Raw genomic sequence first — 13436 nt, 5'->3', positions numbered from 1 at the left:
GTCTTCTGATGCCTAGGACCTCATGTGGATCACTTTCTTAATTTTAATACCATTTAAAAAAACACTTTAGTTAAATTTCCAGAGCTAGGTGATTGAAAGAAAGATTCAAACCTGGCAAGTAATCACATTACTGAAAATATATAGCTGATGGAAGAAAAGCTTCATTATTTCTCCTTAAACCCAGACCCGAAAGGAACCATGCTTAATTAATGCATTTATGGATATAAAGGTAAACAATGGTATGGTTTTACTTAAATGACACTGCACGATTTCACTCCTCCATATGGAACAGTCACAAGAATTAGACTCACAACAGCTCCCTATTATGTTGAAACAGAAAGGAACTCTTTAAATGATGGTTAGTTCAAACAACCAGGCTCAAACCATGGTGCATTCTCCTGCTTGTTCACGAACTACAACTAACCATAGTTCCCAAGTTTAAAAATATCAGGAAGCTCTGGTTAGTGTAAAATGGGAAGTAAAGTAAAGGTAAAGGTACCCCTGCCCGTACGGGCCAGTCTTGACAAACTCTGGGGTTGTGCGCCCATCTCACTTAAGAGGCCAGGGGCCAGCGCTGTCCGGAGACACTTCCGGGTCACGTGGCCAGCGTGACATTGCTGCTCTGGCGAGCCAGAGCCGCACACGGAAACGCCGTTTACCTTCCCGCTGGTAAGCGGTCCCTATTTATCTACTTGCACCCGGAGGTGCTTTCGAACTGCTAGGTTGGCAGGCGCTGGGACCAAGCAGCGGGAGCGCACCCCGCCGCAGGGATTCGAACCGCCGACCTTTCGATCGGCAAGTCCTAGGCGCTGAGGCTTTAACCCACAGCGCCACCTGCGTCCCATAAAATGGGAAGTAGATGCTTCCAATTTTGTCCTTGAGAACGGGTATTTTCTGTAGTGGCTCCCCATTGGTGGAATGCTGTTCCTAGGTAAGTTCGCCTGGTGCTTTCATTATATATTTTTAGGCACCAGGCAAAAGTGCTTCTCTTCGATTTCCTCTCAACTAAAGAATCCATGACAGATGCCATCCAAGCTCTCCTTAGAAATATCCAAGGAAAACAGTTCACCACCTTTTGAGGGAATCTCCTTTCCTATAACTTGTGGCACCCGTTTAGGTATTTGAAGATGGTTATCTCCTCTCAGTCTCCTCTTAGCCAGGCTAAACATACCCAATTCACTCAAGCGTTCCTCATAAGCCTTGGTTTCCAAGCCCCTAATCATCTTGGTTACCCTCTTCTGTACATGTTCCAGCTTGTCAATATGCTTCTTAAAGGTAACATGTTAAAATATCAATATGACCACTTATATTAAAGACTTGATTCAATTGATTCTGCAAAACAATGACCAATATCCAAAATAAATATGAAGACATGCTCACATGTGCCAAATTTTATGAATTAAAGAACTAATTCTACCTGCAAATGTCACATGAAAAATTGGCCATAGGACTTAGATACTGCTTTATTTTTAACCTGCATCATTCTAAAAGCTTAGGGAAATGAGAAAATATCACTGTACTGAACCTAAGAGGGATGAGGGGAGTCCTTGTTCTCTTCAGCCCAGAAACTGAATGTCATTTATAGGCAAACAAGATCAAAACACTCATATGCAAGATAATACATTATTTCATTCATTGACATCATACCTGGAAAAGCTTGGAACATTCAAGGTTGCAAAAGGTTGGTATTTTCATTTTATTTCTATGTACTGTTTGATATTTTTAAGGTACAAACACCAAGGTCTACACTAATGTCACAAGGCAAATAGAAATAGCACTCAATAGCCTATTGCTAAACTCTTTAAAAACTTCCTAATATCACTTTTTGTTGTCTCATAGAAAGAACTTTGCAACACGTCTACTGGTAGTCTCTAGTGAGATTAAAGAGAAGAGATCCCCTCTCAGTGCAAAGATCTAATGCCCCAAGCCAAACCTCATCTGTACTATTCTCCCCCATTAGAAGCTTGTCTCCCAGCAGCAGCACTGCCATCTACTGGAGGGGTGAGGCAGTGGAGAAGTTCATGCTTTTAGAGTTATACTGTACTGTGTTTTCTATTTATGATATAATAAATGTAGGCATATTTATTATTAATACTGTAACCATGTAGTAATTTATAAATGCAAAGGAAAATGGGGAAAAAGCAAACACTTGGAACTTCCGTCTTCTTGACAAAAATAGTAGAATTTGTTTTCAAGTTGGTGTCCTTCAGATTCCTTTACTCAATGCAAGAGAATATTAGATAACCAGCATGTTTCTTCCCAACATGGAATGGGAGAATGCACAAAGGAAAAACGTACAGTACTTTTATATGAATTAGTTTGGGACACACATTGCTACATTGTTGTTGACGTTAAGCAACTCTAGGTATAATGAGTGACTAAACAGGAGTCCTTTAAAAGCTCCATGTAAGCTTTCTAAGCAAAGAGTAAGAGTTGAGTTAAATATTATATATATGTTAAGTAAGTGTGTGTGTGTGTGTGTGTGTGTGTGTGTGTGTAGCAGAGGCAGTGTGAATAGAAAAGTGTGAATAGAAAGAAAACATCACTGCTAAGCTTGAAATGGAAATTAACTAATATTGTGGAACAGACTCCAACAAGAGGTGGTGGGCTATCCTTCATTGGAGGTTTTTAAACATAGGTTGGATGGTCATCTGTCATGGATGCTTTAGCTAAATTTCCTGCATTGCAGGGGGTTGGACTAGATGGCCCTTGGGTCCCTTCCAACTCTAAGATTCTAGGATTCTGTTATTCTATTGGAAAATGAGCTTGTTAATGCACTACTCACCATATTGTAAGAAATAAATTATTACTACAAATTGGAACAACATTAGGTTTTGCTTTCAGTTTTTAAATCAAATTTTCATTTTTAATTAACAGATACATGAAAGCAGCAGTACATCATGTACTGTAGCTGAAGAGGATGGCTCAATTCTGACATCTTCACGTGTGAAGAATGAGCAGGGCCATAAATGACCACTCTGAGAGACCTGCAAACCTTCCATCATGTAAGAAATCCAATTAAATCTAATGAAAGGACTGTACCACAGTGTCCAAATTGTTAAGTAAGTTGGTAATTATTAACTCAGCTTATCTACATACCTCCACAGTGAGCTCTCCGTGATACTCCCCAGGTTGTAGTCATACAGCTTTGTCAGAATTAAAATCACCTGCAGGCACAAGAAGGAAATCATGGTTACTCTCTAACAATTAGAATCTCATAGAACTGATATGACCCAGGGGAGGACTTAGACTGCTGTTAATGGGTGCTTAACATAATTAAATGAATTGCTCAAGCATTTGCTTAACTGATATGGAAGTGTCTGCAGAGACGTCCGCAGACATCGGAATTCCTCTCACCACTGTCTGCCGCATGTGGCAACTTCTCTCAGAAAAAAGGGAAGGGTCATCTGCTTTACCACTCAAAGCACATGATAAAGTTGAAACGTCAACATGGTGTGAGCCAGATTAAAACTATTTTTCTAGACCTGATGCAGGGGCTCCATGTCAATTAATGGTCAATATCTTCTACTCTGGCAGTTACCCCCTGCCCCCAGAAATAAGCCCTCACATTGTACAACACTGATAGATAAACCACAGACTTTAATAAAGATCCATAGTATAGTATATTCTTCTAAATAGTATGGAGCCATAGAGTTGGACAAGATCTTGTAGGTCCAGCACCCTGTACAATGCTGGAAATGCAGAACAAAGGATGGCTTTCCAATAGCTGCTTGAAGACCTTTGCCAAGGGAACCCACAATCCCTGTTTGTAATTGGTTCAGTTATCAGACTGCTCTTATGGATAAAATGCTTCTCCTGAATTTTAGCTGAAATCTGTTAATGGATGTAGCCATACTCTCTGGGGCAGCACATAACCATTCATTGATCATTTCTGTGTGATAGACCTTGAGGCCTTATCATCCAGATAAACATGTTTAGCTTATGGACTTGTCATCCGTACCCCTAACTACCTTTGTTGCCCCCCTCTGTACCTTTTTTCAATTAGTTTATATCCTTTTAAAATGGCAGCTGTTACATTTTATGATCTGGAAACTTTTTATTGAAGTTTTTCTTGTTTAACAAACAAACTGAACTTTGCATTAGTCTGTATGAAATTTCCTTTTGTTAATTTCAGCTGTTTCCTATTTTATCAGGATCATTTTGAATTTTATTCTGTCTTTTGAGATGTTTGCTATTCCTCCCCGATTATCTACACATTTAACAAGGATTGCCTCCACCTGAGGCGTTGATCCCAATGTACAAAGAATACCAGGCCTAGAACAGAGCCTTGCAGCACCCTACTTGCAACCAATGATGAGCCCTCCGTGAGTACCATTTTCCAACCAGCTGGAAATCCATTTGATGGCATTATCATCTAACCCACATTTAACCAGTTCATGGTGTGAAATATGGGGCATGTTGTCAAATGCTTTGCTTAAAACAAGATGAATTACACCCACAGCATCCCATTAATTGGGTTTACCGACCCAATTAAAAGAAAGAGATTAGTCTTAAATGAAATTTTAAGGGAAAGCTGCATTATATAATTTTTCAGTGCAGATGTGCTTCTGGCATTACTTAATCAAAGTGTGCTTGTGGCTTCCATGCTAGTTATTGTAAAGTCATTCATTCATTCATTCATTCATTCATTCATTCATTCATTCCTTCATTGTGGTAGACCAGATTCCCCCCACCCTCACAGCCACATGCCCACCTTATTGGCATTGTGGTCATGTATAGTAAGGGTGGATAACATGTAGCCCTCCATACATTGATGAACTACAGCTCTCATTATTCCAGGCCATTGGCCATGCTGCCTGAGACTGGTGGGAGCAGGAATCTAACTGGAGGGATACAGATTAGACACCCACAATACTATTTTTCTAGAAAAAGAGGTGTCGAAATTCACCACGAACACCTCCCTTGTTCTCTTATGATGGCAATGGCAATAGCACCACCCTGAAAGGTGCCAGAACTGAGTTCCTGTGAGTTTCAGCTAGAAAAAAGTCCTGGACACCCCTGGTGTAGATAACACTCCATGGAATAGTTTGCTACATGCTCTGGTAATTTCACCATGCCCCTGTAAAACCACCAAAACATATAGAAAACAGTGGTGTCCCCAAAAACTATGGGCATGCTTTAAGTAATATCTCTGTTGGAGGTTTTGTTAAGCTGCTTTTCGGGTTAACAGGTTGAGTTGCTGACAGTGCCCTTAATTCCTGTTACAGATGGATGCGAGACCTGGCACACTGCTAGCCTGACTTCATTATTTGGTTTACTGCCGTCTTGTATCAGGAGAGCAACTACCAGAAATGCTTTATGTGCAAATGCCCCTCCCTTCCCCATTTTCGTAGTGGGGGATTTATAGGTCTATTCAGGGAGCGGAGCGGCAACATAATTCTGTATCTTCAACAAACAGCCGCCCTGCTGCCACTGATAAGCTTTCCTGGGAGGGCGGTGATTGAAATTTAGCACTTTCCAAGCCTTAATTGGCACATGTCTTTGTCAGGCATACGCACCCGCTGTGGGAATGCCATCTGACAGGGTGGTAGGCAGCCTGACACCTAGCACAAGCTCAGGTTCTCTCTAAAAAAAGTGAAATTAAAATGAAAGTGAGTCATCAACTTTTAGTAGATCAGAGTTTGGAAAATGGAGGACAGCAGAATGACTAGCGATTTCCAGCTGCAATTAGCTGTTCATCTCTGCTGTGCTCGACTACATGCTTGGCACCATATTGTTTCAGCTGCCATTGTGCCAATAACCCCATATGAACCAATCATTTATTATGATTTATTTACCAACCACATGGCTCCCATTGAGCCCTCAGAACAGCTTACAGACAAAAGCAAAAACAGCACTTAGTCCATAATCAAACAAGTAGCAACTAAAACTACATCAATTAAACTACTTTAAAATCAAGTTTGAAATGGCATTTTATCAAGCAGCTAAGATAAAGTTTGTACTGAAAAAAATAAATCAGGCCAGGTTGCAAAAAGTTTCAGCAGGAAGAAAGAGTGGGGGATAGTGTTTCAACCTATACTGAATTTCAGTTTCAGTCCTCTTGAAGATTTAGGGCGTAGTCCACAGGTGGGAGCTCTGATCTTGGCAGTGATAAGGAGCACTTCCGGAGAGCTAAGTTTACAAACTGTGCCATTCCTGGAAATATCAGACTGCGCCAAGGTGACACATGTCTTAGTTCAGAGGTAGGGAACTTTTCTAGCCCAAATTATCTCTCCTGCCCCTTTTAGGCAGGAGACAGGTGGGTGGAGCTTCACACCTGTCCATCATCTGATGTCAGAATTTTATCAGGTGACCTTTTTGCTCACAGAGGTCTTTAGAAGCTTCTTTCAAACTGCTATTTAGTGCAACACTTTGAACTGAGTTTCTGAAGATCCGAAAATCAGATGTCAGATCTTCAGAACCCCTGATCAGAGTGTTGCAGAAAATAACACTTTGAGGGGGCTTCTGAAGACATCTTCAGAAGCTCTTCTCAGTGTGCTATTTTGCAGTTAGTTACATTTCGTTTGGACTCATGCAATGCCCAGCATTCTGTCTAGTGATCAGTTAGAAACCAACTAAGCAATTTTATAGCTACCCTGGCAACCCCACGCCTTCCTGGAATATTAGCAAGACTCTGATCCAGAGGACTTATAAGATATTGTTTCCTCCTCCTGAATAGGTCTCAGTGATTATTTTTATGTTCCCAGACTTGATTTTTGTTCCTAGCCTAACTAAGAGACACTCACCACACTTTCTGTTCCTGGGATCCTGGTAGAAATTGTGGAAGGCTGTGTCAAGGGTAAGGAGCTGTGATCAGTTAGGGCATGTCAGATCTCCTGAAACTATAGCTTTCCCATGGGGTCAGCTTCCAGAAAAAAGGGCTATTTATTAGGGTCCAATGACTTCCGTAGATCCCTTGGAGATGTCACCCAGTTCTGGTTCTGCACAGCTGTTTGCAGAAAAACAGCTGAGGACAACGCAGTCTACATCACTTCAATGCTTTTTTGGCTGTATGAAGTGATACTAATGACCCAGCCTAAGAATAAATATTCTAGAGAGATTAAATCTTGGGCTTTACTCATGTTTAGACCACTTCTATGTTAAAGCAATATACAGTGATCTTTAAAAATATGTAAACTGAATAACTGTTAGGTAATCCCTTCATCTTTCATTTTAATGCACCCCTTTTATAATACCCCTTTTACTTTATTGCTATGGTGTGATAACCTTTCTTTTCCAATTACTTTTTCTGATAAAGTACATATTTTTTGATACAAAGACAAAAGTGAAAACAGGATAGCAAAATGCATGTTTGCATTGAGGAGCTCTCATTTTGTGTATTGTTAGTAAAAAAAAAGCTATGTGGACCCATCATGTAAAATATTTATTCTTTAATTCTTACTTCCGCTTCTTTGTTGTTTAGCCTGTAAAAGGTTAGTTTACATTTAACATTCTTTTTCTCTCTCCCAGGCTGTCGATAGCTAATCTGAAGACCCTAATGAACAAAGACATGCATATTATGTTGTTCTAAATGTCAAAATATGGGTGTAAAGGAATTCGGTAATGTAATGAAAAATAATGCATTGCCCTTTTTTCTCTTTGTTTCTATTCCTCTCATCTACAGTAATTTCATCAAACAATACAACTAGCTATAGAAGAAGTAAAGAAAAATGAATGTAAGCTTTGCTTACATATCCCCTGGTCTTTGAGGGGCTTTTGTAGTCATGTTGCAGAAGCGAGGGGAACAACATAATGTAAGCAACTAATAGAAGTACAGTATATACTCGAGTATAAGCAGACTTTTTCAGCACACTTTTAATGCTGAAAAAGCCTCCCTTGGCTTATACTCAAGTGAGAGTCCTTTGGGGCTCCTCCTTCCTCCTCCGCCTTTGCTGCTGTCGGTGGTGGAGGAGAAGGAATGAGCAGCCTGAAAGCAGCCTTTTAGGGCTGCTTGTTCTTCCTCCGCCACTGCACCACCACCAGATTTGTGGTGTGGTGAACTGGCTTATACTCAAGTCAATAAGTTTTCCCAGTTTTTTGTGGTAAAATTAGGTGCCTCGGCTTATATTTGGGTCGGCTTATACTTGAGTATATACAGTAGTTGTCCTTTAACATTTCCCACTCCCTGCAATGTTTTCCATTCAAGCAATTTGAATTTAATTATTTTCCCCTAACGTATCAAGTGCTCTCATTTCCACTGTTCAGCATGCTATATATAATGCTTCCTTCCTTATAATCTATCATGGTTACCCAGATCAACAGAAGGTGCACTATTAAGAATGCCATCTATGAATAATCATTTTTTAAAAACAAAATAATGGCATTTTATGTGTTAGACAAAATTTTACCACCCAGCCCTTGTAAGCAAACCCTATTGAGTTCAATGGTACTAATTCTAAGGGAAGTGTATATAAAATAGCAGTGTGAGAAATGCGCTAAAATTCGAGCATTCAGAAGTGTTTACATATTTGCCAGTTTTGCAACCAAAAAACAGCCTAGTTTTTACAATTCTTCTGAAGATGCTCGTGTTCAAGTTTTGGCACATCTTTATACAAAAGGTGTTGAAGAATAATGCACCAGCAAACAACAAAGACTGTTTCAGTGTTCTGGCTATCCACATGTCATGCACAGATGATGCAAATACTAAGAGGACATTGTAAGCCCAAATCATGGGAGATTCCTAGATAGATTTTCATGTGCAATTTTCTCTCCTAAAAGCAGTATGGTGGGAAATGCTTTGAACTACAGCTGCAGTGCAAAGGTGGAGGGATCTTTACTTTCATCACATAACTTTTGGCCTAGGTTCAAATCTTCCCCTTTCCCTATCAGCTGTCATTAAGAAAAGAAAATTAATGGGAAGTTCAAACCATTGATCTCTCATAAAATGTATAATTTGATGTCTGAGATCAACATGGGATCTAGAGAAAAACCTGGTGGTTACCTGCCACTTAGAGGCAGGTATTTCAGAACAAGGGACGCGGGTGGCGCTGTGGGTTAAACCACAGAGCCTAGGACTTGCTGATCAGAAGGTCGGCAGTTTGAATCCCCGCAACGGGGTGAGCTCCCATTGCTCAGTCCCTGCTCCTGCCAACCTAGCAGTTCGAAAGCACATCAAAGTACAAGTAGATAAATAGGTACCGCTCCGGCAGGAAGGTAAATGGCATTTCCATGTGCTGCTCTGGTTCGCCAAAAGTGGCTTAGTCATGCTGGCCACATGACCCGGAAGCTGTACGCCAGCTCCCTCAGCCAATAAAGTGAGATGAGCGCTGCAACCCCAGAGTCGGCCACGACTGGACCTAATGGTCAGGGGTCCCTTTACCTTTACCTTATTTCAGAACAATGCCATTATTTAAATCATAATATGATGAAAAGGGAAGGGGAGGAAACAGGGGCAGATGGTGGCACAGAGCAATGATGTCCTCCAGATGAAGAATTCCTAGCCGGAAGTGATCTGCAAGGTTCCATGACACATGAATATTCATAAACACAGATCCAAGCAAAGCAGTTTACATTGTGCTAACCTTAGCAAAAAGTACATCTGCTAGGCCTCCCCATCAGACCAAGAAAGAGATCTCAACTTCCAACTGCAATAACTGATGAGCCAAAGTTGCTTGCATAGCCATGATCAGCTTATGATTTCAAGCTCCCCATGCATCACAAAAGGCAGCTGTCAAAACAGGCACAAGCTACTTGTTTCCACAAGTCTTTAGGGAATGAAAATCTGTGCCTTTGGAAGATAATTATCTCAAGGCTTGTGCCTTTCAGTTCCAATGCAAGCCACAAAATCCAATACTTGCCCCTTTGAAAGTGTTGGCAGTGTCAAGTTATTTGAAACAAACTCTGGCCTCTGTCTTCACCCAGGGGACCAAAGGCCACTGGGATGTTGCATTCATGTTTTCCATAAAGAATATAGTGTAAGAAATCCTACAGCTATATTTTATGAATTACAGGGATGCAACTTTGTGTGATGTTCCTAGAAGACTCATATTACTTTCCACTCTATGCCCAAGGGATCCAACTATTTTGACACAACTTTCAAAAACATGGATACCATATCAAGCCAATATAGTGTCACTTAATCGCTTGGCTAAGCTTCCCTGACACTAATGCTCTTTTCCCCTGGCAGCTACTCTGGCCACTTTTACACTGACATTTATCTAGAAAGATTAGTCACTATAACCCTGTTCATTTTCCATGTGGTTTGGAAGAGGCATCAATTGTGCTAAGGAATAGAACGAGCAACCTTTAAGGTATAGCTGGGATGGTTCTATGCATAAAAGAGCAGCAGGCCCACAAACACAGGGTCACCCTAGCAACAATATGCATGGCGTGAGCCACTTCTGATGTTGCTTTGTTATACCCATGTTCTGAAACAGAAGATAGGCAAAGCCTACTGAAAAGCAGCTTTGTGATGTTGGGATGTTTGCATGTGATTCTGAAATGTATTAACTATCATCACTTTTTTTTTTCTTAAAAAAATGTTTAGGGGTACTCTCATTTTCCTACTCATATTGAAATATTGTGCCTCAATGAGGCCAAACTTAGATTCACAAAATGTTTAGGGGTATGCGTCTCCCCGCGTCCCCCCAGAAAAAAACACCACTGACTATCATAAGGATCTGCAAGCATAAGACCACAGATTCATATCTGATCTTTGTGTTTGGGGGAAGAAAACAAGGTTGTTTTCTTTTGTAAATACATTATGGGAGCAATTTCTGATTGCACAGCTATTTCTAACACAAAACAACCTATCTGTAGGAACTCAATCTTTCCACCTGAAAATATTTTAGTATTTTATGAATCACCAGGCTTCCTATCTACAAATCATTTCCATTTTCCCCCAGTACAATAAGATGCTAAAGTCAAGCAAATAGCTTTTATCACTTCATTGGGGATGGAGTTCTTCAAAGAGAGGCAAATAAATCAACCTAATAAAAACATGCTTCTGCTATAATTCCAAGTGATTTGGTTCTTTCGATTTATAACCTCAGGGCTGGATTGAGAATTTTGTGAGCCTCGAGGCAAGACATCTGCAAGAGACCTGTCTCTCCCCCAATGAATGTGTAATGTTTGCTCACTTCCATCATTGCTCAAAAACACTTAGACCAGAGAAACAAAAGTCCAAGGTAAGTCATAGACTTAACTTACGCCTGCTTTTCCTATGTAGTGGTTCTGCCCATTCCCTGTTTCAATGAACTAAAAGCAAACTCACTCAAAGGTACTGCATAGAGATTTTCAGCCTTTTTGACTCCCACCTCTGACTCTGCCCTGCTTCCCCTTCAAAGGCCTTATCTGAATCTGTTACTGCCCCCTAATTTCTCTCCAGTTCTGTGGGGCTCCTCCAGCCCACTTACCAACAGTGCCCCTGCCACAAATATCTGCCCCACTGTGGTCTTTAGCTTGTTTCTTTCAACCCCACTTGATCCTATTCACAAGTTCGTCCCCTCTCACCCACTGGTACTCTTCTCCATCTGAGCCCCCCAATCTGCCAGGTGCATCCCGACTGGCTGCCCCCTTGGCGTAGAAGCCCCACCTGCTTTGTGCCCCACTTTAACCCCTCCAGGATATCACCTCTGACTCCCCCTTCCCTCCCTTCCTTGGGCTTCTTGCCTGTCTCAGGCAAACAAACTAATAAGTACCCTCATCGCAACTCAATCAATCAATCAATCAATCAATCAATCAATCTACTCCCTATGTTCATCTCTGCCTTTACTGTCTCCTCCCTTCAACTCACCAGCTCTCTCTCTCCCTCTTCTTCTTGTCCTCCTCTAGTAGCCCCTGGACAGTACCTGATACAGCCTGTCCAATAGTAATGCACCATGTTAGTGGTCCCAACCAACAGGAGTGCACTTTCTTTACCGAAGTCTGATTGTCATTATCAGAGGAGAGAGAGAAGGAAGGAAGGATGGAGGTTGGTGCTACCTGTGGTGCACCATTCAGGGCTACATGGCACACTGATTGAAAACCACTGGCATAGAGAATGAAAAGCTGGCATACAAACTATAGTACACAACAAAGCAACAACATTCCATACTTTGGACTAGACGTTTGGCACACATGTCAGAAAAGTTGGCCACCGCTGATTTGTCTTCATTAAATGAAGCTATCACCAAGCCCAGCTCACATCAGACTGGCTGGAAAATAACTCCCAACTTACATGCATCATGGACCATGGTTAAAGTGCTTACCCTGTGTAGACATTATCTGTCACATTTAAATGTGTGTGCTGGTCCATACAAGGGTGTTTTTGTCCCTTATGCAGGGACTGCACAATTCCCTGGAACTTTCAAAATCAAACTTTGGAGGCTTTTGCAGTCTTCCCTCTGAGCCGAGAATATTTGCACAAGAAGTAGAGCTATATTTTCTGTTTTGGCATGACTTCTTAACTGACAAAAAAATCCCTCATCAAATGTGTGTATTAGAGCACAAAAGTAAACATTCATAAAAATTCAGTTCAGATCTAGTTTTCTGCTTTCAAGGACTAATGGCCCTGGAGTTGTTTACAAGAACACGGTGCTATATTACTTTTAATATGGCTAATTTTCACTCCTTCCTCCATACATCAAACCATTGTTTACCTCTGCTCAGCAACCTAGGCAACATGAAACAAGGAACAAGGAACACAGATTGTGACATCCAATACAATGCTCTCTCTCTCTCTGAGTTTACATGGCACTCTCTGTATTCAAACCTCATATCTGATAGATTCACTCATATTATCCATAACAAAGTGAGGGCATGTACAAGCAGACTGTGTCATGTCAAAAGTCCCAGCCAGCCAATTGGCTATGACTTACTTGCTTTTACAAGTAAAACTGCTTCTTAAGCAAGCTTCCTTATGGGCAAACAAAGCACTCATCTCCCCTCTAGGTAATACAGACAGCTCACAGAAGTGAGCTGTTCCAAACTGTATAGGGAAAAGAAACAAATCCTTTTTTCAAATATAACAAATAAACACAAATACTTTTCATGCAGCAAATCTGCCAGAGGAACTGTGCTGAATAGTTTGAACTTACCTCACAGCATTTGGGATGGCGGTAGGGATGGGGAGATGAAACATGGAAGTGATGGATGTTGTTGCATTCTCAAGTCTGATCCCCCTGCCCAAAATGTTTGGATTTCCTACATATGTACCATATATAAATATATAGTTGATGCTTTATGAGTGATAGCAAATAGGGAGAAAGAAAATGAAGATAATACTATTTAAGCCTTCTAATACCAAACCTTTATCCATTTGATATTTCACTTCCAACTGTGACAATCTTGGATATGACAGAAGACACCTCACCCCCCCAAAAAAAAACCGTGACAAAAATCTGACTTCTCAATTGGTCATGACAGAATTAATTTAACAAGCAAGACTGCTTGCTCCAACAAGCTGTCCCTCTTGTGGTAAACACAGCTTTTTCTAGACTGATTAGTTCCCCTCTCTC

The 13436-nt window shown here is 40.9% G+C and overlaps 1 protein-coding gene across 8 annotated transcripts in view; it reads right to left on the bottom strand.

The window, feature by feature from the left end:
• SORCS1 (sortilin related VPS10 domain containing receptor 1) overlaps positions 1-13436 on the bottom strand; it is a 435672-nt gene that overhangs the window by 306693 nt on the left and 115543 nt on the right. For all 8 annotated transcript variants that reach the window (XM_083741539.1, XM_083741538.1, XM_083741541.1 and 5 more), the window contains exon 2: positions 3100-3167. In XM_083741539.1, coding sequence (XP_083597665.1) covers positions 3100-3167 — 68 coding nt within the window. The remainder of the gene's footprint in view (positions 1-3099; positions 3168-13436) is intronic.

This window comes from Podarcis gaigeae (assembly GCF_964106915.1).
Source record: "Podarcis gaigeae genome assembly, chromosome: 5".
In the NCBI taxonomy this organism is placed as follows: Eukaryota; Metazoa; Chordata; class Lepidosauria; order Squamata; family Lacertidae; genus Podarcis; species Podarcis gaigeae.
The sequence above is the reverse complement of the archived record's forward strand: the minus strand, read 5'-3'. Positions and strand labels throughout refer to the sequence as shown.